We start from the raw sequence: 22,793 nt of genomic DNA on the forward strand, positions 1-22,793 counted from the left end.
TGGCGTTTTTGTTCCTGGCCCCTGGCTGTCAGGCCTGGTCATTTCCAGTGGTGGCGAGAACCTGCTCCCCAGGGTACCCCCTCCACCATCACAGCTGCGCCCAGGGAGTGGGTTGGGCAAGTTCTCCCTGGCCTTGAAGGAGAAACTCACATCCTAGGTCCCAGCTGGGTTTCCTAAACCTTTGGCCTCAGGAGCCCCTTTACAACTACCTAGGGCAGCCCCCCCCCACCCCGCAAGGAGCTTATAGCTTTCAGGCCAGGATAAACTAATCCCTACCACATTAGACATTTTAATTTGAAGACAAAAATACAAGTATGCAGCCCTGGGCTACCAGCCATGGAGCCTCTGAGAGGAGAGCTGGTGAGAAGGAGGTGAGGGGCAAGCACTGCTGTGGCTGGGGAGTGGCCCTGACTCAGGCACCCCAGGGTCCCTCTTGCTGAAGGTGATGGATGGGGTGGAGACCCGCACAGCTATCACCCCTGGTGCTCCCAGGCTTCTCCAGCTGAGTTAGCGTCTCCTGCTATGGAACATTCTCTCTCCTCCCAGCCCCACGGTGTCCCTGGGACTCCTGTCCCTGGCGGTGGCCCTCACTGCAGACCCCTTTGGGGAGCCCAAGGACCCCTTCGCCAGCCTTTGGGACACAGACACGGGTGTCCACTGGGCTTTGTTCTGCCTTTTTGAGCTCAATCCCAGGACCCTGAGACCATGACCTGAGCCGAAGGCAAAGGCTTAACCCACTGAGCCACCTCCGTGCCCCATTGTTTTGTTGCTGTTTGATAACAGTTTAACATCTAGCTTTTTTTTTTTTTTTTTTTTTTTTAGTATTTTATTCTTTCTTAGAGAGAGGGAGAGAACACAAGCAGGGGGAGGGGCAGAGGGAGAGGGAGCAGACTCCCTGCTCAGCAGGGAGCCCGGATGCAGGACTCGATCTCAGGACACTGGGATCATGACCTGAGCCGAAAGCAGATGCTTCACCAATTGAGCCCCCCAGGCGCCCCTAATCTCTTGCTTTTTACTTCTTTGACTCTACCTTTTCAAATAGATAACATTTCAAAATCAAAATAATATAAAAAGGAGATTGAAGTCTTGCTCCCTACTGTCCCCATCGGTCCCCATCCTCCCGTGGTGACAATTGCCCTAGACTGGACTGTCCCGTGCTGCCTGCCGCCTCAGCGCCCATCCCCCACGCGTTTCCCACCAGTTGTCATGCATTACAGGATACCATTTCCCTTTTATTAGAACACGAAGTCATATGTTTCGGGGACCTCTAGCTGGTCCGAGTTTGGTTCGGAGTGCAGTAGCAGAACACATGCTTCATCACATCGTTAAAGTTGCTAAGAGACCAGCAATGACCTTCTCTGTGCTGACCCTTTCCAAAGCCAACAGATCACATTCCTGTCAATCCCGCAGGGACTGGGCTTGCCCCTGGGGTGGCTGCGAACAGGGGCTGCTTTGTCAGGTGGTGGTGGGAGGTGTAGAGGCTGCTGTCTGGGATCAGGGGAAATCCCTGGTGATGGGTGTTTGAGCTGCGTACAGAGGGACCCAAATGCTCTGGCTACAGTGGCTTCATCAATTCAGCGTGTGGTAGGAATCTGTGGCTGGGGCGCCTGGGTGGCTCAGGCTATTAAGCATCTGCCTTCAGGTCAGGTCATGATCCCAGGGTCTTGGGATCAAGCCCCGCATCGGGTTCTCTGCTCAGCGGGGAGCCTCCTTCCCCCTTTCCCTCTGCCTGCTGCTCCCCCCGCTTTTGCTCTCTCTCTCTCTAATAAACAAACAAAATCTAAAACAAAAAATCATATGGCATCGTCATCAACTTTTCACAGGTTTCAGAGTAGCTAAACAACAAAATAGCCATGAGACAATGAGTGTTGAACCTACCAAGTCCTCGAGCACAGCACTGTGGGTTTTCACTCTTTGTTGTTAACATCCTATTTTAGAAATGTTTGAGCCTCTGAAAATCAACATAGGGGCTCCTAGGTGGCTCAGCCATTAAGTGTCTGCTTTCAGCTACAGTCATGATCCTGGGATCGAGCCCTACATCCGGCTCCCTGCTCAGCGGGAAAGCCTGTTTCTCCCTCTCCCACTCCCCCTGCTTGTGTTCCCTCTCTCACTGTGTCTCTCTCTGTCACATAAATAAATTTTTTTTTAGGGGCACCTGGGTGGCTCAATAGGTTAAAGCCTCTGCCTTCGGCTCGGGTCATGATCCCAGGGTCCTGGGATCAAGCCCCGCATCGGGCTCTCTGCTCAGCAGGGAGCCTGCTTCCTCCTCTCTCTCTGTGCCTGCCTCTCTGACTACTTGTAATCTCTGTCTGTCAAATAAATAAATAAAATCTTTAAAAAAAATTTTTTTTTAAAAAGAAAGAAAATCAACATATACTGAACTGACATTTTTTTTTCTTGTAAATGAGGCCTCTAAATTTTGGTGGTATTTTGTTCAAACTCAGTTGGAAATCACTCATCCAAGCATTTGATGCATGAACTGGTAAGAAACTTCAGCTTTTTCTTTTTAATTTTTTAATTTATTTATCAGAGGGGGGGGAGAGAGCGAGCACAGGCAGACAGAATGGCAGGCAGAGGCAGAGGGAGAAGCAGGCTCCCTGCTGAGCAAGGAGCCCAATGTGGGACTCGATCCCAGGACGCTGGGATCATGACCTGAGCCGAAGGCAGCTGCTTAACCAACTGAGCCACCCAGGCGTCCCAGAAACTTCAGCTTTTGATGTGTCCTGAATCATCAATCTCCATTATTCCCAAATAAATCCATTTTAGCTGGTAAAAAAAAGGGGGGGGCACTTAAGCATTTGAAACTCTTAGTTGCAGTTATCGGAAACCAAACAGGGAAGCGGTGAATGTGGTCCCTTCAGAAGGAAGGGAAGTGTGGACAGACCAAATTAATGGCGGAGCAATCTGGAATGTATCAGCTCATGAACAGACTCTTGTAGTGGAATTCCTATGTTCAACCGGACAAATGTACAGTCTGCCCTGCAGTCGACTGAAATCGAGATGGTCTCCCGTGCGGTAGCATCAAAATTTGGTGAAGAGTTGAAAGAATCAGGGGCGCCTGGGTGGCTCAGTGGGTTAAAGCCTCTGCCTTCGGCTCAGGTCATGATCCCAGGGTTCTGGGATCGAGCCCCACATCGGGCTCTCTGCTCTTCAGGAAGCCTGCTTCCTCCTCTCTCTTTCTCTGCCTGTCTGCCTGATTGTGATCTCTGTCTGTCAAGTAAATAATAAAATCTTTTTTAAAATAAATAAATAAAGAGAATGTGGCTGTTCTTTCCGAGAGCGGCCCCAAGAAAATGTCTCTTAGAGGCTTTATGATGTTTTGGAGAATGCCTCGGTGTTAAAGGGAATTTAAAATTCAACACAGGGGTAAAAGCTTGAGGAATCTATGTAGTTATCCTGTAATTGTTAAGGCTGTCTTCTCCTCACACTGGCAACCCCGGGAACACAGATGACGGTAAAGGGCCATCCTCTACTCTTTGTACCTTTATAATTCTGCACGTGAATATACAGCGCACTCAGGAACTTAATACACCTTAATACACTCAGGAACTTAATATAACTTTGCAAAGCAAAACCGTCTCCAGGACGCCTGGGGGGCTCCGTGGGTTAAACGTCTGCCTTCAGCTCAGGTCATCATCTCAGGGTCCTGGGATGGAGCCCCTCATTCTGCTCCCTGCTCAGTGGGGAGCCTGCTTCTCCTTCTCTCTCCCCCTGCTTGTGTTCCCTCCCTCACTGTGTCTCTTTCTGTCAAATAAATAAATAAAATCTTTAAAAAAGAAAAGAAAGAAAGACCATCGTGCCAGGTCAGGCTTCCCAGGAAGCAGACTGTAAGGTGGGGACTTACCCTCATGAGGCCTGCTGCAGAGTGCTCCTGGCGACTTCACGATCAGCCGTGTGAAGGAGAGGGGACAAGTTGAACAGCAGTGCATTTGGGGGTTAATGACACACGGGAGACTGCAGTCATTTCAGATCAAGGCACAAGAGCAGAAGAGAGCAGCCTTGCTCACTATTACCCCACATCCAGCAGCTGTGGGGAGGCGGGCTGCTCCCTTAGGCCAAGCACAATTCCCGGGAAGACCCCTGACCAATGACCAGGCAGACCAGGTGGCTGAGGGGTCCCGTGCCTCTGTTTTGAAAGGGCTCTGGGTCGAGCATCACAGCTTCCATGACCCCGGAGCTTCTCAAAGTTGGGTGCACACCGCAAGGCCTGATGGCCCCACCCACACCTCCTGATCCGGTAGGGTGGGCCGGGGTCCGAATCTGCTCTTGCAACGATTCCAGATGGTACTGGTAGCGTCTAGGGCCCGCACCACGAGAACCGTCACCTCACCCTGGACCTGATCCGGTTAAACCCACCCACGTTGAAGGCTAACGCGCGGGAGTTCATCGCTTGGGGATGCTAATTCCCAAAACTCCCTGTTCCTACCGCGGTCCCTGTGGGCGGAGGACACCTCCTCCGCAGCTGCAGCTCTGGGGGAACTGGACCGGGCTGGCTAACGCGCGTGCTGGCTGCTGGGCTGCAGGCCGTGCTCACAGTGCCCGAGAGCCCCCCGCGTTCCTCCGTCTGCGGGCCTCAGCCTGGCTCTCGGCTCTCCGCAGGGCGTGGAAGCCAGGGCAGTCCTGCCTGCGATGCGCGCCAGGTCCGCGCGCCTAACTCCATTGCCCCACTCCGCCCACCCCCGCATCTGAGGCCTGGGAGAGGGAACCCACCTGCTGCTGAGGAAAGTTTATTGGCTGTTAAACCCGCGCTAGGTACCCGGCGGGGGTACCAAACTCCCTACGGTGGGCCGGGCGTAGGAAAACTCGGTGCCCAACTCAGATCACACGCCCAGAGAGCGAGGGCAACAGGTCAGGTCTCCGGAGACGAGGTCTGCAGGTGCGCAGGGACGCCGGGGGAATGGCGGGGATCTGCTGGGGGGGGGGGGGGACGCGGGCAGGGGCGGGGTGTGCATGTGCGCGGGGGGTGGGGCGCGGTCTCCAGGTGCGCGGGGTGGGGAGCGCACTGCAGGTGCGGGGGGAGGGGCGGGGTCTGCAGGTGTGCGGGGGGGTGGGGGTGCCGTGGAGAGTGCCGGGGATACCGAGGGCACCTGCTCCGGGGCCGGCCTCGGGGATGCTGGACCCGAACCCCGCTCCTCCCCTGCCCCCTCCCTAACCCCTGCGGTCCGAGTGAGCCCACGCACCGGGCCATCCGCACCCCACAGTGGCCCCCACGAAGACCTCCGGGGTCCCCGCCGGTGGTGCGGGCGCCCCCCTCGTCCCTGCCCCGGGGCGCATGAGTGAACCCCCGGCGCGGACGCGGGAGGAGGGCAGCAGGCGACCGCAGGGACAAAGGCCGTCGCGCGGGAAAAGACGGGGGCACCTCGGTGGGGCGGGTCCTAGGGAGGCCCGCCGCACCCCGGGTGTCCGCGTTCTGCCCGTGCTCGGGCGTCGCCGGGACCCGAACGCCCGGCACCGAGGGCCTCGACCTGCGGGGCGCCACACGCTCAAGCTACGCCCGCCGTCGCAGGCGTCACAAACATTCCTCACAGGCCGCAGAGCGGGAGCGGAGAACGCGCGGGAAAGCCGCCACCGCCTCCGGTCACCCCACCCATTGGCTAACCCTGCCGTCGTTCACGGCGGCCCGCCTCTCCTGCTCGCGGGCGATGTTCTCATTGGCTGACTACCGCCAGCCGTCCGCCCTCATTGGCCCGCCCCTCCGTTGGTCGGGCTGGAGCGGTGGAGACAGGCCGAGAGCCGCTCGTGGCCCCGCCCCCGCTCGCACAGAGGCGCATCGGTGTTGGTGCTGGAGGCCCCGCCCCCCGTGCCGTGTGCAAAAACAAACAGCCGTTAGGGAGGAGGTGCCAGGGGCGGGGCCTGGTTAGAAGAGGCTGCTCGATTGGGCAGCTTCTGGGGTTCAAACCAGCAAGGCGAACAAGGATTGGCCGGGGCGGCCCGAAGCGGGCCCCGGTTATTGTCCGGGCTTCGGCGGCGGCGGCGGCGGCGGCAGCGGCGGCGGCTGCGGTCGGTGCTCCGGAGCGGCGGCTCGGCGGCGGCTCGGAGGGAGCAAGGGCGGGAGCGGCCGAGACCATGGTGAGGGCGGCGGCCGAGTGGCCGAGTGGCCGGGCGGCTGGCGGCGCGGATACCTGTTGAGGCAGCCCGGGGTCGCCCCGCCCGCCGTGGCGACGGCGCGCAGCGAGGGGAGCGGGCCGTGAGGCTGGCCTGCGGCCCTCCGCCGGCGGATGAACGCACGGGCGGGTCTTGGGAGCCAAAAGTCCCGGCAGCGGCGGGCTGTCGGCTTGCTGCGGAGCCGCGGCTCCCGGGCCCGGCGGGCAGGTGTGGGGCCGGCGGCGGCCCCTCCGACCCCGGCGGCGGACCTGCGTGGGCCGCTGCCCCGTGCGGCTCGGAAAGCCCACGCCTTAATGCCGCTGCCTGCGGAGCGGATGGGACGTAAGTGACTTCGGGCCCGGCCGGCGCGGCTGGCGGCTGAGAGCGGGTCGGTGTTTCCGGACTCGGCACCGCGGGCCGCCGGAACCGCCGGAGCCCTGGGCGCGGGGCGGACGGGGAGGGTCTCGTCCTGCGGAAGGACGGAGTGCAGGAGGCTCGGGACGGCTCGTAGGTGCTGCTGCCTCCGTGCTGCCGCCGCCTGCGCGTTTAGTGCCGAACGTTAGAGCCGCTGAGATGCGTGCGGTGGACGCTGTAGTCTCCGGGTGCTTCGTTTTGTGTTTCTATTGACGTGACAGAGATCGCACGCAGGCAGAGAGGGGGAAGCAGGTCTCCACCGAGCTGAACGCCCGACGCGGGGCTCGATCCCAGGACCCAGGGATCATGACCCCAGCCGAAGGCAGAGGCTGTAACCTTCCCAGGCACCCCTGTAGGCTACAAGTTCTTTGAAGAGTTGCGCTGCAGAGGAGCCGCGCGGTTTCAGAGCTTAGCGTCCATTCGCTGGCACAGCTGGTCAGTCTTGTAAACGGATTTTAAATGTTGACGACGCCGCGGTAGACTTGAATGGTACGGATGAATCCGTCCGGCCGAGAACCTCGGGTTCCGTCTTAGCTCAGGTCCTTGGTGTTCTCTCTCCGAGGCCAGAGCGTGTCTGACTTACCAGTGATGTCCCGGTGGTGTGTGCGCACGCCTGCTGCGCAGCCCGGCTCTACGGGGGGGGGGGGGGGGGGGTATGGCCCTTGTCTTTTTCTCCAAAACGTGGGGGTTCGGGTGGCGGCGCGTACCTGCACTTCAGTTGTTGAAACGACTGCGAAAGTCTCCCTTGCTTCCCTGTACCAGGTCCTGTTTGTGAACGGTAAGACTCTCCAGTCCTCCTTTTACTGGCTGTTGATAGTAGGATTCGTTTAGCCCTTTCCGTGTAGCTGGAAGGTCTTTCTGATTCTCAAATATACCGAACAAAGTTTGGCATTGGAGCCATTCTTCAGTGTCCCATCAGTGGCATGAAGTCCTGTCACCTCACTCTGTAGCCAGCACTGCCGGTCGTCTTCAGACCGCTTCTTTCTTCCAAAGTGACACTCTGTACCCGTGAGGCACTCACCCTGGTTCCAGCCCCCCTGCAGCCTCCGGCACCCATCTTTCTCTCTGTTCCTCTGTTTTTTGTTTTTTGTTAAGATTTTATTTATTTATTTGACAGAGAGAAATCACAAGTAGATGGAGAGGCAGGCAGAGAGAGAGAGAGAGGGAAGCAGGCTCCCTGCCGAGCAGAGAGCCCGATGCAGGACTCGATCCCAGGACCCCGAGAACACGACCCGAGCCGAAGGCAGCGGCTTAACCCACTGAGCCACCCAGGCGCCCCTATTCCTCTGGTTTTGACAGGTGCCTCCTGTAAGATGCACCAACAGTATCTGCCTGTGAGGGTCGTGTCCGGCAGGTACCACGGTGCCCTCCTCCTAGCTGAGTGCTCGTCTGGTGGACATGCGCAGTGCATCTCTGCCCCAGTACGCCAGCTGCTTGTGCCTCTGGCTGCTGGGGACCTGTGCGCTGGTCGCGGCCTCAGTTCCCGTGGTAGAGCCCCGGGTGGGACGGCTGGGCATGTTCTTGAGGGTTGGTTTTTATAAGGTGCTTTTTTCCTCTCTCTCCAAACAGCTGACTTCTGACTATTTCTGTGGAAATGATATATGTTAACTGGTTTTTTAAAAATATTTTTAAAATATTATTTCATTATGAAATATTTCCAGCATAAAAGTTACATTGACTTGTTGAAGGTTCTTCAGGGTGAAATTTGAGAAAAAAAAGTCAAAACTTCGGGAATCTCATTTTAAATAAGTATTTAAGATTTAACATTATGCTTATATAAATTAATAAATGGTGGCATAAAACCTGTATGTCTGAACTTGAGGAAGGAGATCACCTAGAATTTTTTTAACTACCTGAGGTAAAACTGGAAGAAATTGTTTCCCATATCTTTTTGAAATAGCATTTTCAGGTCTTCATCTGGAGCTTTTTTTCACTTAGGCTGGAGGCAAAGCTGGAAAGGACAGTGGGAAGGCCAAGGCTAAGGCCGTGTCTCGCTCCCAGAGAGCCGGGCTACAGGTAATTGATGTTCTCATAATTCACTATTAAATTAGTTTCTTTACTGTTATGATTCGGGACCCAGAGGTGTTTCATTAATTATTAAAATGTGCTTGTATTGTTGACCTTTTAACGAAATTAATTGGTTGAAATTTAAATACTAAAGCAACAGTGTTTTAATTTGTATATTTCTAAATAAGAACAAGTCATGAAATGACCTTAAATGAACTCTGTGATTTTGCTCTCTTAAAATCTGTTATTTCTGGATTGTAAGTATGTTCTTGGTTCTCTTATAAATTGGGTCACGTTCAAGTAAGTCTGCTGTGGGCTTTCTTCTGGGGGAGGTGTGTGTGGTGGGGGGGGTAACTCTGAGATGACAGGAATTTGGGGCAGAATGACAGGCGGTTTGTTAGTTCTTTGACTGTCCCCAGTAGCTTCAGCTCTAGACTGCCGTGATGTACCCGAAACACTCAGTACCTTCAAACTTCTTATATTTCAGTGGTTGCGACTGTAATCCACAAACTCAAAATGTTCTGAATAAGTAAGAATTACTCCCTGCGTGTAAGACACCCTTTTCAAAGGAAGGTGTGAAGGCCAGACTGTAAGGTTTGGATTTTCAGCCTCTCGGCTGTGGTGAACCACTGAGAGCTTTGGAGCAGGAGCGTGGCATGACCCGTGGGTACTGAAGGAGGGGGCTAGAAGTTACCCCTGATGCTGCAGAGCATCGTGTGAACCTGACTGCAGCGGGTGAGAGCCAGGCCCGGCGGGCAGCTGGCCTTGGTGCTGTAGTCGGCAGCGTGCTCCTGCGCTGGTGCGGGGTGGAAGTAGCGGCAGGCGCGTGTGCAATCTGCCGGTAGAGGGTTGACAGGCGAGAAAGGTCTCCCTAAGGCTCAGAACCTTCAGGCGGAGGAGTTTGTCTTGAGGCAGAAGCAGGTTGTGACATAATCGGTGTCAGGTGGGTAACTTGAAGTTCCCCAAGACACCGGCAGGAAGAGACTCGCCAGTGGTAGATCGGAGCCCCCATTCCAGGAGGGAGCGATCAAAAGAATGACAGGTTTAAGTTCCCTTGTGTCAGATTGTTGATGCTACAAATGTTTGCTGATAGAGCATGAGAATAGAACACGGGGACCCTGGCGGACCCTCAGAAACACGTGGGATCTGAGTCAGAGAAAGAAAAGCCTGAAGACCAGCCCTCCTGGAAGACCGTTAGAGCTCTGTGTCATCCCTGCAGCTGATGGAGAAATGGGATTCCACGTCCTGGTGTGTCGTTAGACAGCCTGCCTGCTCCGGGGGAGCCCGGGGTTACTTAGTGAAGGACTGTAACTGAGCAGAATGCCGTGCCTTTCCTCCTCAAGGATGTGATCTAGAAGTGGCCGCTAGATTTGGCAGTTCGGGTGTCACCACTGACCTTCAAGAATGATGTTCGGCAAAAGCCAAGTTTGGGTTGGAATAAAAGAGGTGACAGGAAAGTTAGGGGTTTGGGGTTTCCTTTTAAGTTTTGCCTTTGGAGGGTCACCTGGGTGGCTCAGTGAACCAGTTAGGTGTCCCACTCAAGATCAGCTCAGGTCAGGTGAATTCAAGCCCCGAGCTGGGCTCCAAGCTGGGTGTGGCACCTGCTTAAACATCAGTCCATCCATCCGTCTGGGCCTTTGGAAAGGAGATGTGCAGACAAGCAGGAGCTTTGCCAGAGGCGTGGAGGCGTTCTGAGCAAGGTACACATGAGAGGCTGCATGAGGGCCTGGTGGAGCTGCTACAGTGCCAGAGCAATGTAGGGTGGGGCGGTCAGGCACAGGGGTGCGGAACAAAGACCCCTTGGAGCTGAGGAAGTGCCTCGTCTCAGGAAGAGTCCCAGTGAGAAAATGGTGTTGGTTTCTCTTAGCCACCAGATCACCTCTTAAAACCAAGCACAGAAGGGTGGCCGGGGCCCAAGGAAGGTGGCGGGAGAGGAAGTCCCAGGAGGCTGTTCCGTGAAGGGACTAATGATCCCCACACGAGGCAAGGCCCTGTGGGGTGTGCGCAGCTGCTGCACCACGTGCTTTCCCTGCACGTGGCTGCGACACTCTGCGTTCTGAACGAGTGCTGTTCTACCTTTTCTTCTCTTCGCAGGAGAGTAACTGGCATGGAGGGGTGGGCTCCTTACTAGGACATAAGCACAGGTCCTGGGGGCTTTCTGTTCTAGATCGGTGTGACTTTTTTTTTTTTTTTTCTTTTAAAGATTTTATTTATTTATTTGACAGAGAGAGATCACAAGTAGGCAGAGAGGCAGGCAGAGAGAGAGAAGGGGAAGCAGGCTCCCTGCCGAGCAGAGAGCCCAATGTGGGGCTCAATCCCAGGACCCTGCGACCATGACCTGAGCCAAAGGTAGAGGCTTAACCTGCTGAGCCACCGAGGCGCCCCAGATCAGTGTGACTTCTGACATGCACAACCAAATTCATCTTCTGTCCTGTGTCTCCCCCATCATTCAGCCTTCGGTCACATGCGGTGGTGTGACGGTGAGACTCTCAGGTGCTTCCCACCCCGATGGTTTGTCTTTCAGTTTCCCGTGGGCCGCATCCACAGACATCTGAAGACTCGCACTACAAGCCACGGAAGGGTCGGTGCCACGGCTGCCGTGTACAGTGCCGCGATCCTGGAGTACCTCACTGCGGAGGTGTGCGGGATGAGCTCATGTGGGTTCTGGTGGGGGCAGTGCTCTGAAGGACCGGAGCCCTCAGAGTTGGGGCTCAAGACAAAAAAACATGCGTGCTTTGAGATGCGTCTTACTGGCTGCCAGGGTCGAGCAGAACCTTGATGTACCCTTGTCTAAAGTCCAGACGAGGGTCAGCAGTCCGTACCTTTTTTTTTTTTTTTTAAGATTTTATTTATTTATTTATTTGACAGAGATAGATCACAAGTGGGCAGAGAGACAGGCAGAGAGAGAGGAAGGGAAGCAGGCTCTCCGCTGAGCAGAGAGCCCGATGCGGGACTCGAGGAGTTGGAGCTGAGGAAGTGCCTCGAGGACCCTGAGACCATGACCTGAGCCGAAGGCAGCGGCTTAACCCACTGAGCCACCCACGCGCCCGAGCAGTCCATACCTTTAAGCGATGTGACAAAGGAGTGTCACATACTCTCAGTGCTCCTCTAGTAACGCAGGGAGCCATGACTGTAGGTATCACTGCTCCGTGATCTTTGTGAGATTAGACCACAGTCTCCTGGCGAGTGAGGATGCATTTTTAAAAATTGCAGGTACATGATGGTGATGGGGTCGTATGCATAAAATGCCGTATCTTGGTCAGTTTGACACTTTAGGATGATAAGTTAGTTAATTCTTAACAGTTGGGTGATGGATCAGCACTGCCTCCGTTGCGGCCACTTCTAAGGCTCTGAAACTCCTTCAGCCACCTCCCAAGCCAGGGAAGTCATTAGAGAAGCAAGCAAGCCAGACGGTAGCCATGGCCAATCTGGTGGAAACAAGGAAGGTTATTCCTCAGGAGAGCTGTGGTCGGGACCAAGGCTAAAGGTGGAAGTTTGATCTGTTCATTGTCACTGCTGCTGGTCTGTTAACTTCCTCAAGTCCGTAACCTGCGGATGGCCTCGTCTCCTTTAGGTCCTGAGCCAAGGATACGGTGTTGGCAGCATGGACCGTCTGCCCTCTTCTCCTGCAGCTCTCCCAGTGTGTGTGTGCATGTGTGTGTGCTTAGCGGCAGACTTTGGAGAGGGCCGTACTGCATTTGCTCGTGTGGAGGCATAGTCTTCTGGCTCAGAATGTTCCAGATAGTTAAGTTGGGGAAGTTAGTCATTAGTAGAAGTAAAGAAAATACTGGAATCTAAGGTCAGGGATAATCACTTTTCAGCCTTGGTTTTGTACTTGGAGAGCTCTCGAAAGATGCTGGTACCCCGCCTCCCACCAGAGCAGCCAGTTTTGGAAAGAACGGAGCGGGGTCCCAGTGGCTTGTAAAGTGTGCCCATGGCTTCCGGTGCACACCAAGGCTTCCGGCTGCTCTGTCTCCGTGCGGCTCTAGGGACTTGCTTTTGTAGGTTGTACAATGCTGGTATAGTCTAGGGAGGCAAAAAAATAAATAAATAAATAAAAAATGCAGTTTCATGGCCAGCTGGGGCTCTGAAGTTCTTTTAGTTGAAAATTCCCATTCTAGAATAAAGCATGCTGCCTGTGCATTATAGGGCCCACTGATGTTAAAAACTGAGAAATTATTTTCATTAGGTTTTTAAACTTTTCTACGAGTACTAAGAAATAAACTGCAGCCGCTAAAGGCTGGGCAAAGCTAGATTACAGGGACACAGAAAAAGAACGCTTTTCCGAGGCGTTCTCATTGAACATGGCGGCAAAGGGACAGTCTCTCCCTCGCCTTCTTTTTGTAGAAGCGGGTACTTGCCCGGGCGTCTCTTGTCCCTGCAGCAGGCGGCTGCGGAAGGGCCTAGTGAAGTAAGGAGTCCTCTGAGAGCATCAGGAACGTGCAAGCGCAGGTTGTCAGTTCCCATGTCTGTCATGTCCAGGCGCCTCGGGGATCTTTCTCACTCTGATGGGTCCACACTGACCCTCAGAGCCTTCGCCCCCTGACGCGCTGTCCCCCCCGGGCGCTTTGTAGGTGCTGGAGCTGGCGGGCAACGCCTCCAAGGATCTCAAGGTAAAGCGGATCACTCCGCGCCACTTGCAGCTGGCGATCCGTGGGGATGAGGAGTTGGACTCGCTTATCAAGGCCACCATCGCCGGGGGCGGTACGTATGCTAACCTGCTAGCCTTGGCCATCCGTGGCCTCTGTGAGGAAGGCCAGAGTCAGATCTACGCTCCCCGGTGCGTGTGCGGTCCGCGTGTGCGCACACGTGCTGACACAGGCACACCCCGAAACCCATAAGAACGCTATTCTGCACAGTTTCAGTGGGGCTCCTGGAGCCCGAGAGAGGGAGCCCTGGGGGTAGGTACTGTCACAGGGTCGGCATGTGGAAGGGGACTTGAGTCTGTGCGGTCGCTGACCGTCGAGGCGCAGTGGCCGTCTGATTCTGTGCGCTTCCTTGCAGGTGTGATCCCGCACATCCACAAGTCTCTGATTGGCAAGAAGGGACAGCAGAAGACCGCTTAGAGCATGGTTTTAACCAACCCCTTCCTCCCCGTCATCGTACTGTAACCGGGTCGAAGAAAGAACGGGGCCGTGTGGAGGTTTTCGGAGAGGCGGGTGGAAAAGCATAGACAGTTACTGTAGACGCGATGAGAGACCTGTGTGTGTCCCGAGGCTCCAGTTTGACAAAGCCCCTTTCCACGTGGCAGCACCTGGGTGTTGATTGGCTGGGTTTCTCCCGTGTGTTTTATACAAAAATGGAATCGATAAACCATTTTTTACAAAAATAACATGTCTCAGAACTGTTCTGTTCGTGAGGTGTTGGAACTGTTTTGCTCCTTCTTTGAAATTTTTAAAATTTCAAATCAGTTATCCTATATTCACGGTAATTTTAAAACAGAGATTGGGAATATGGACTTCCCAGGATTGATACCATGTCCTTCTATGGGGTCGTAGGTGCGCTCTGCTCACGGGACGCACCCTCAAGTTACACACCGCGAGGGAGGGAACCGGCGGTGAGACCAGGGCACGCCAGCAGTTAGGAGGTGCGTCCCGATTCCACAGGGACTCGAGGACGGAAACGTACAGTCAGAACCTATATACGAGGCTAGTGGAGTTGTCTCCGGAGCCCTTACTGTGTGGCAGACCCTGAGCTAAGCACTTTAATGATCAGGAAATTGTGCGCACCCACTCACAAACATACGGAAACTGGGGCTCACGGATGTCACCGTTAGCCAGAAGATGCTTCTCTTGTAGCCAGAAGGTGGCTGAGCCGGGATACAGCCTCAACTTGGCCGACTCCAGAACCCACATGCGCACCTGGGATTAGAGTTAAAATTGATCAGAGTTTCTGCTTCTGCTTCAACCTCCAGCTTCCACTTGCCTTGCCTTGACACAGCAGAGCACTCAGCAGGTACGGGCCGTGTTTCCGGACGCTGGCTTGCTTGGTCAGCTTCCAAGTAATGCATGTGATTGAACGCAGCTGCCAACTCAGAGACCATCAGAAAGCTCTATGTTTCTGCCAGGGAGTCTTCGTTAAAAAAGAAAGTTTAATGTTTTATAATGTAGCACTATCAAGATAAAACTCATTTTAAAAAACTTATTTTATTAATGGAAATTTTCAAAAATGCCGAAAATAAAGAGAATAGTGTAATAAAGCCTGGTGTGCTCCTCCTCCGGCTTCCAGGTTACCCTGTGCTCACCTCTGACTTACCTGTGCGCCCGCCTGGCCCTCCTGCCAGTGGGCTGCTTTGAACCCCATTTCAGGCGCCATCTATTTGAGTGCCTGCATACTTACTGAGCTCTAAAGAGGGGACACTTTTTGGACCATAATCACAATCTTTTCTTTTTTTAAGATTTTATTTATTTGGGGCACCTGGGGGGCTCAGTCGTTAAGCGTCTGCGTTCAGCTCAGGTCATAATCTCAGGGTCCTTTTAAAAAAAAAAAAACTCGGGCGCCTGGGTGGCTCAGTGGTTAAGCCGCTGCCTTCGGCTCAGGTCATGATCTCAGGGTCCTGGGATCGAGCCCCTCATCAGGCTCTCTGCTCGGCAGGGAGCCTGCTTCCCCCTCCCTCTCTCTGCCTGCCTCTCTGCCTACTTGTGATCTCTCTGTGTCAAATAAATATTTTTTTTAAAAATCCTTAAAAAAAAGATTTTATTTGACAGCAAGAGACACAGCGAGAGAGGGAACACAAGCAGGGGGAATGGAAGAGGGGGAAGCAGGCTCCCTGCTGAGCAGGGATTCCAGTGCGGTACTCGATCCCAGGACCCTGAGATCATGACCTGAGCCGAAGGCAGAGGCTTAACGCACTGAGCCCCCCACATCCCCGTACAGTCAATAATTCTCATACCTACCTCCTAGAGTCTACAGTTAATAGTTCATCATGTAATTATTCATCTGTGGGATAGCTCTCATTTGCCTGATGTTTTTATGCTCTGTTTGTCCTAGTTGCCCTGGTTTTCTTGTTGGGAGAGGGGAAGGTGTGTGATCGGATCATGTCGTTATGTCAGATGACTGACAGGTTTTGAGGATCTGGGGACACAAGCGTCCCCTGGGATATGTGCTAAGTTCAGTCGAGGGCTTAGTGTGTTGAATAAGGACGTTTGCCTCTGAGATTCATGAATCCAATTCTGAGCAAGATCTGTCATCTGCTTGGGAGGGGCTTCGACTGAAAGTAATTTCAAGGGCGCCTGGGTGGCTCAGTGGTTTGGGCTGCTGCCTTCAGCTTGGATCATGATCTCAGGGTCCTGGGATCGAGCCCCGCATCGGGCTCTCTGCTCCGCAGGAAGCCTGCTTCCCTCTTTCTCTCTCTCTCTGCCTGCCTCTCTGCCTACTTGTGATCTCTGTCAAATAAATAAATAAAATCTTAAAAAAAAAAAAGAAAGAAAGAAAGTAATTTCAAAGCACTTTTTGGGGCATGTTCTATCTGTTTGGCCTTCAGGTGATGTGCACGGCCTCCCTGGCGAGATCAGAGTTTGAGGCGTGCAGGTGCCAGGGAGGTTGAGGGCACAGCCTGAAATGTGCGAAGTTGAAGGCCACCCCCGCCCTGCAAAACCAGGCTTTGGCACAGTTTACCAGTCGCCGACCAGCCTTTCTTTCTTTTTTTTTTTTAAAGATTTTATTTATTTATTTGACAGAGAAATCACAAATAAGCAGAGAGGCAGACAGAGAGAGAAGGGGAAGCAGGCTCGCCGCTGAGCAGAGAGCCTGATGCGGGGCTCCATCCCAGGACCCTGGGCCGAAGGCAGAGGCTTTAACCTACTGGACCACCCAGGAGCCCCGCCGACCAGCCTTTCTTAGCGCACAAATAGGAAGTTAACGTGTGATCCGATGAGGCTTCAAGCTTAGAATTCTCTTCTGGAGGTAGGGAAGGTCACTACACATTTTCTTTGAAAACTCCCCACACGTCTTCTATGGATTTGCCTCTAGCCCCCTAAATAAATCTGAGAAAGCAAAGAAATCCAGACCCACGGGTGTTCGCTAGCTGGTCTGGCTAGCCACACAGCTGGAGTTGGAACTCAGATCAGTCTGACTGTGGGTTCCAGGCTCGGCTGCGCTGAGGCCACCACAGGGGATGAGGGGTCTGCTGCCCACCCAGCCTGTGCAGGCGCTGGGTTCCTTGTGTGCTTGGAGCTTAGGCTAGAAAATGTGATTAACGCAGGTCTGGACATCACTCGAAGGAGCTCCTTCCGACACCTGCATGGACAGCCTGGGGGTCTTGTGTGACAAGTTTCGGTTTTCTCCCAGTTCCCGCTGTGGCCTCAACCCTCACTCAACTGCCATCCTATCCCCTCCCATCCAGGCTTCTGCTGCAGGGGTGAGCACAGCCCCCATACTTCCCACAGGTTTCACGGGAGTGCATTCCAAGTTTATACTTTCTAGAACATGCGTCCCGATTTTTCCCAAAAATGCCCCATGGCGGGCCACCCAGGCCACCATGCTCACCTCCTGCCCTGCCTCCCTGTTTCAGCCCACACCATGCGACACTGCCAGATGCATGGATGTGTCCCTTTTAGTGTCACAGCCAGCTCCTAGGCTGAGTCTGTGCACCCTGTGAAGCCCTCCCTCTGTGGGGACCCTGCTGCCAGGATCTGCTGCCCCCATCCGAGCCTTGGCTGTGCCGTGAGCCATCCACACTCCCCCCAGCAGCTTTGCATGAGGCCCGCCAGGGTCTCTGGCGGCCGTACTCAAGGACTGCCGTGAGGCTGCGTGTTGCATAGGACGTGGCTCCCCAGGACTGGCACGGTCACTCCCACCATCCACAACATTGTTTTATCAAGTATCACCTTCTAAGATTTGTTCCAAGTGTTTAAAAATTTAAAAAGTGTTTTGAGGGGCGCCTGGGTGGCTCAGTGGTTAAGCCGCTGCCTTCGGCTCGGGTCATGATCTCGGGGTCCTGGGATCGAGTCCCGCATCGGGCTCTCTGCTCAGCAGGGAGCCTGCTTCCTCCTCTCTCTCTCTCTGCCTGCCTCTCTGCCTACTTGTGATTTCTCTCTGTCGAATAAATAAATAAAATCTTTAAAAAAAAAAAAAAAAAAAAAAGTGTTTTGAAATGTTCAAAAGGGTCCAAGTAGGAACACCTCCGAGTTCAGACAGAGCTCAGCTGAGGGGCTGGAAAACCCGGGGAAGTTTGGGCAAGTGACAGGACCTTGCCATCAGCGGGGACAGGACTGGGGTGGGGTGGGGGTGTGGCATTCCTGGGGAGGACGCCCCCAGGGAGGAGGCTTCACCGAAGGGGATGGTAGTTGCAAGTTGTGCTCCATAACTTTCTGCCTCCGAGGTGTTCCTGTATCCATGCATGGTCCCGATGGGGAGGAGGTGGTCTGAGAGCGTGATGATGAGGCTGGTGGCCTGGGAGAGGACGAGGTGACGGGGGAGGGAGCTTAGGACATATCATCTGAACGCAGAGAGCCGCAGGTTGCGGAGATGTGGGTGTGTCCACGTAGACGCCCCATATTCTGCAGAGAAAAGTGAGGTCTGCACCTGCACAGCCAAGGACAAAGGGCCCAGTGGGAGGACCTCTCCCAGGCAGAAGCGTCAGAGCTTCCCAAACCAGGCAGCCGTGCTTTGCACCACCAAGTGGGCGGGCCCTGAGGCCCCAGGCCCAGTAGGAAGTGCCTGCCGCTGGAGGGCAGAGGGAGCGGTTTCCAGTTCGCACGTGGCTCTTGACAGAAACCCCGTCCCCTCCTGGCTCCTGCCTTCCTCCTTCTCTTGCCACGTAGCGCAGGGGCACTCCCGGTCGTGCCAGCACAGCTGCAGACGGGCTCCCAAGTTCACCCCGTCTGCACACGTGCGTAAGGGAGCCCAGGCAACAGTCCTGCTCTTTTTTTAACAAAAGTCCAGGTGAGCAAGTTTTGAACTATGAGTTGCTGCGTCCTTCCCGCAAGCCTATCACATTCCGCCCGCCCCGGGGCTACTCCCGGCCTGCCCATGGCTTAGTGGAGGCCTGCCCAGGCACTGCGCTGGGCTTTGCTGCCAGCAGGACGGACGGTATCTATCATCTCAAACCGCCGCACAGGGAGGAAGGAACTGAGGCCAGCCCTCTGCAGGAGCGGGACGCAGTGACCCTTTGCAAAGCTCTGACCCAGGACGTAGAGGAATGGCTTTGGGGGATGCAGGTGCAGATACGGGGCGTGGCCACATGACTGGTGACCAGGACACCGCTCACTCTGGACCCGGGACGCCCAGTGCGCGATGCCAAGGGATCTGAGCAGCTGCGGCGAGCGCTCTGCCCCCGGGACATGTGCCCGGCCCTGGGCCTGGCCTCCACTCCCCAGCCTCGGTGGGGGCACCGGGGCTGAGCCTGCACCATGGGGCCCTCAGCACTGGGTCCTCGCGGCCCTCCTGGCCCTTCCCAGCACCCCCACCCCCGCAGCCATCCCTCAGGACAGGGAGGGAGCTTCAGGAAGTCTCTCCACCCTCAAGAGCCCTGTCCCCTCCACATACACTCTGGAACACCCGATCAGCTAAGGACGTGGCGTATCTTCAGGGGAAGGAAAGGCCTGCACTTCGCCTAGTGTGGGCACGATTTCTCAGCTCTCCGTGGTACTTTCCAGCGAGGTCCGTGACCTCCTGGCTCTAAGCAGAGAAATAGGCTGAGTTTGACGATGCCCCCCCCTCATGTGGTCATCCTGGCGGGCGGGTGGTTTCAGGGGCCCAGAACACTGGCCAGAATGTCTCACCAGTGGGGAGTGCGATGCGCTGGAGCTTTGCACCTGCGGTGGAGAGTGGATGGGGGTCCTGGGCCCACCAGCACTTCCGGTAAAGAGGTGGAGTTGGGGACTGTGGCGCCAGCATCTGTGAGCGCATCGCTTCGTATCTGTCGCCGAGCCGCTCCTACAGCAGCGGGCTCTTGGGTCAGAAGCTATTGTCTCGGGGCGCCTGGGTGGCTCAGTGGGTTAAAACCTCTGCTTTCGGCTTAGGTCATGATCCCAGGGTCCTGGGATTGAACCCCGCATCAGGCTCTCTGCTCAGCAGGGAGCCTGCTTCCCTTCCTCTTCCTGCTTCCCTCTCTCTCTGTCTCTCTACCTACTTGTGATCTCTGTCAAATAAGTAAAATCCTTAAAAAAAAAAAAAAAAAAAGCTATTGTCTCCTTTCTGGGTTTACCAAGAATCCATTTGATTTCTTCCCAGATCTGGTTATGCAAGTAAGTCATAACTATTTTAAGTATGCAACTCAGTTAACAATTATGTAACTCCATGATGAAGTAAGTTGTAATGTCTATGACCTATAGGTTTGGGAAGGGCCCAGGAGCACAAACTCCTGTTTGAGAAGTGAGAGGCCCAAGGCAGCTGGGAAAGACCTGGGTTTTGCAGGGATGTGCTTCATGGAAGGCCGAGCAGATGCCCCAGAGGCAGGCCCTGCACGCAGTCACAGCCACACCTGCCAGTCCATTTGGAGTAAAAATCCCATGTTTGGGGCACCTGGGCAGCTCAGTCGGTGAAGCGTCTGCCTTCGGCTCAGGTCATGATCTCAAGGTCCTGGGATCAACCCCCACATCGGGTTCCCTGCTCTGCGGGAGCCTGCTTCTCCCTTTCCCACTCCCCCACTGTGTTTCCTATCTTGTGTCTGTCAAATATATAAATAAAATATTTTTTTTAATATTTTATTTATTTGACAGAGAGAGAGATATCACAAATAGGCAGAGAGGCAGGCAGAGAGAGGGGGAAGCAAGCTCACCACCGAGCAGAGAGCCTGATGCGGGGCTCAATCCCACGACCCTGAGACCATGACCTGAGCTGAAGGCAGAGGCTTAATCCACTGAGCCACCCAGGCACCCCCTATAAATAAAATCTTAAAGAAAAAAAAAAGTAATGCTGCTAGGACTTGCCTTGGGTTTGGCCACAGTTTGTTTTTCCCAGCTTGTAAATCATTTTTATTTTTAAAAAATATTTTATTTATTTATTTGACAGACAGAGATCACAGGTAGGCAGAGAGGCAGGCAGAGAGGAAGGGAAGCAGGTTCCCCGCTGAGCAGAGAGCCCGACGTGGGGCACGATCCCAGGACTCTGAGATCATGACCTGAGCTAAAGGCAGAGGCTTAACCCACTGAACCACCCAGGTGCCCGGAGAGAGAAAATTTTTCTTTTTCTTTTTTTTTAAGATTTTATTTATTTGTCAGAGAGAGAGAGGGAGAGCAAGTGAACACAGGCAGACAGAATGGCAGGCAGAGGCAGAGGGAGAAGCAGGCTCCCTGCCGAGCAAGAAGCCCGATATGGGACTCAATCCCAGGACGCTGGGATCATGACCTGAGCTGAAGCAGCTGCTTAACCAACTGAGCCGCCCAGGCATCCTGAGAGGGATCAAGCAAACTCCCTATTGAACCCAAAGCCCAATGTAGAAGTCGATCCCAGGACCCGGAGATCACGACCTGGGCCAAAAGCCAGTCAGATGCTCGACAGACTGAGCCACCCAGATGCCCCTGCAGATTTTTTATTCCTGAAAAAACTCATCTTTTGTGGATAAAATGAAGCAATAAAAGGTACACTTGCCGTAAAAGTACATGTACTTCATTTTCAATGGTGACCGCCTCCCGCTGGTCCCTGCACACCACTTGCCCCAGATGACACAGTGGCCCCAGGACCTCCACCTCCCATGGTCTACACTCAGCACACAGTCAGAGGGACCCTTTCACAGTGCGAGCTCCATGGATCTTAATTGGATCCGTATTTCAATAAACAGGGATAAATTATTCCAACTGGGAATAAAAAACACTTCCGAGACAGAAGACACAGGAGAATTGGATAGTTGATGATATTAAGGGATCATTATTTTAGATGCAAATAGTACTTTGGTTATACTAAAAATGCAAATTCACATCTTTTGGAGACACACTATGTACTAAGACATTCGTGCATGTGTCTGGAATTTGCTTCGAAACAGTCCAGTTGGAGGACAGGGAGGACGAGGGAGGAGAGCCGGAGCCCCACCGTTCCTGCGCTGCGCTGCGCGCTTCTGTCCATTGAGCCCGGAGTGGGAGCTTACTGAGCAACTGTGGGGTTATGGAAAAGAGGAGTATACCCATCTGAGTTTTGGTGGTGACTTTTGTATTTTGTATCTTTTTTTTTTTTTTTTTTTTTTAATTTTAGTTATTTATCTGGGAGAGAGAGAGAGAATGAGCAGCAGGGAGGAACAGAGGGGGAGGGACAGAGAGTCTCTCCCCTAGGCAGGGAGCCTGATGCGGGACTCCATGCCGGGACCCTGGGATCATAACCTGAGCTGAAGGAAGACGCTTCACTGACTGATCCCCCCAGGCGCCCCTAGATGGTGACCTGGATGCAAGTATCTACTTCTCTCCATGGACCCTGATGTCACTGCAGCCGAGGGAGTGGGCCAGGGAGGGCTCACCGCGGGGGGGCACCAGGCCGAAGCCACACAGACAGACAGCTCATGTCAGACAGGGTATGGCGTGAGCGTCCCAAATGGTATCGTTTCTAACAGGTTGAGAGTGAAAGTCCATGAGTCCTTAGTTATCAGAAAAGAGAGATTCGAAATTCACTCTATTTTCACGGTTTCAGAATAATGATTGATTCAGGCCGAGGTGAGACCGGAGGCCTGGGAACCGAGGCAGTGTCGCCTACGCACCACCTGCTCACCGGGAGGCGGACAGAGTCCCTTCCAGTAGGGCCGTCCAGCAGGCAGCACTGCCTCACCATGGAGACAGCCTGAGGTCAGGTGCACCCCACCAGAGGCAGAATCAAGGGCACACAGCCTCACCCACGAGGTCTTCCTGCTCAGAAGGGTCAGCTTGAGAGTAGTGAACATTCTCCACTTCACTTCCAGCTCACAGAGGAACATGCAAGGAAGGGACACAGACAGGTGATGTCTGGCTGCTCCAGAATTGAGGAGCTGCCTGACGTCACTGTTCCCCGCCACTTAGGGAGCCAATGACATAAAGTGCAGGCTAGGGCTCCTGGGTGGCTCAGTCGGCTGGGCATCTGCCTTCAGGTCATGATCTCAGGGTCCTGGGATTGGCCAACCCTCACCCTGGAAGCAAGCGTGACAGCGCATGGGTCCGAGCATGTCGTCTTCCTGGGGTCTGGGGCAATGGATTATGGTGACAATTGCCCAAGTCAGTAAGTTCACTAATAATTATTCTATTAAGAAGGGTGAATTTTACAATGTGTAATTATAATCTCAAAGTTCTTAACAGAAATCCCACTATGCAAAAAAAGTGGAAGGATCGTTGTGGATTTAAACAGACTGGAGACACAGAACAAGATGTGGGGCCTGGGTTGGGTCCCGG

At 54.1% G+C, this 22,793-nt stretch overlaps 1 protein-coding gene across 1 annotated transcript; it reads left to right on the top strand.

Annotated features, from left to right (window-relative positions):
* Nucleotides 1-5,730: 5,730 nt before the first annotated feature.
* LOC131829188 (histone H2A.V) lies at nucleotides 5,731-13,837 on the top strand. The gene is made up of 5 exons (XM_059170684.1): nucleotides 5,731-6,069; nucleotides 8,437-8,514; nucleotides 11,030-11,143; nucleotides 13,080-13,209; nucleotides 13,510-13,837. The coding sequence occupies exons 1-5, from the start codon at nucleotides 6,067-6,069 to the stop codon at nucleotides 13,569-13,571; spliced, it is 387 nt and encodes a 128-aa protein (XP_059026667.1). The 5' UTR covers nucleotides 5,731-6,066; the 3' UTR covers nucleotides 13,572-13,837.
* The last annotated feature ends 8,956 nt before the right edge of the window (nucleotides 13,838-22,793 follow it).

Source organism: Mustela lutreola, chromosome 4, assembly GCF_030435805.1.
Source record: "Mustela lutreola isolate mMusLut2 chromosome 4, mMusLut2.pri, whole genome shotgun sequence".
NCBI classification, from domain to species: Eukaryota; Metazoa; Chordata; class Mammalia; order Carnivora; family Mustelidae; genus Mustela; species Mustela lutreola.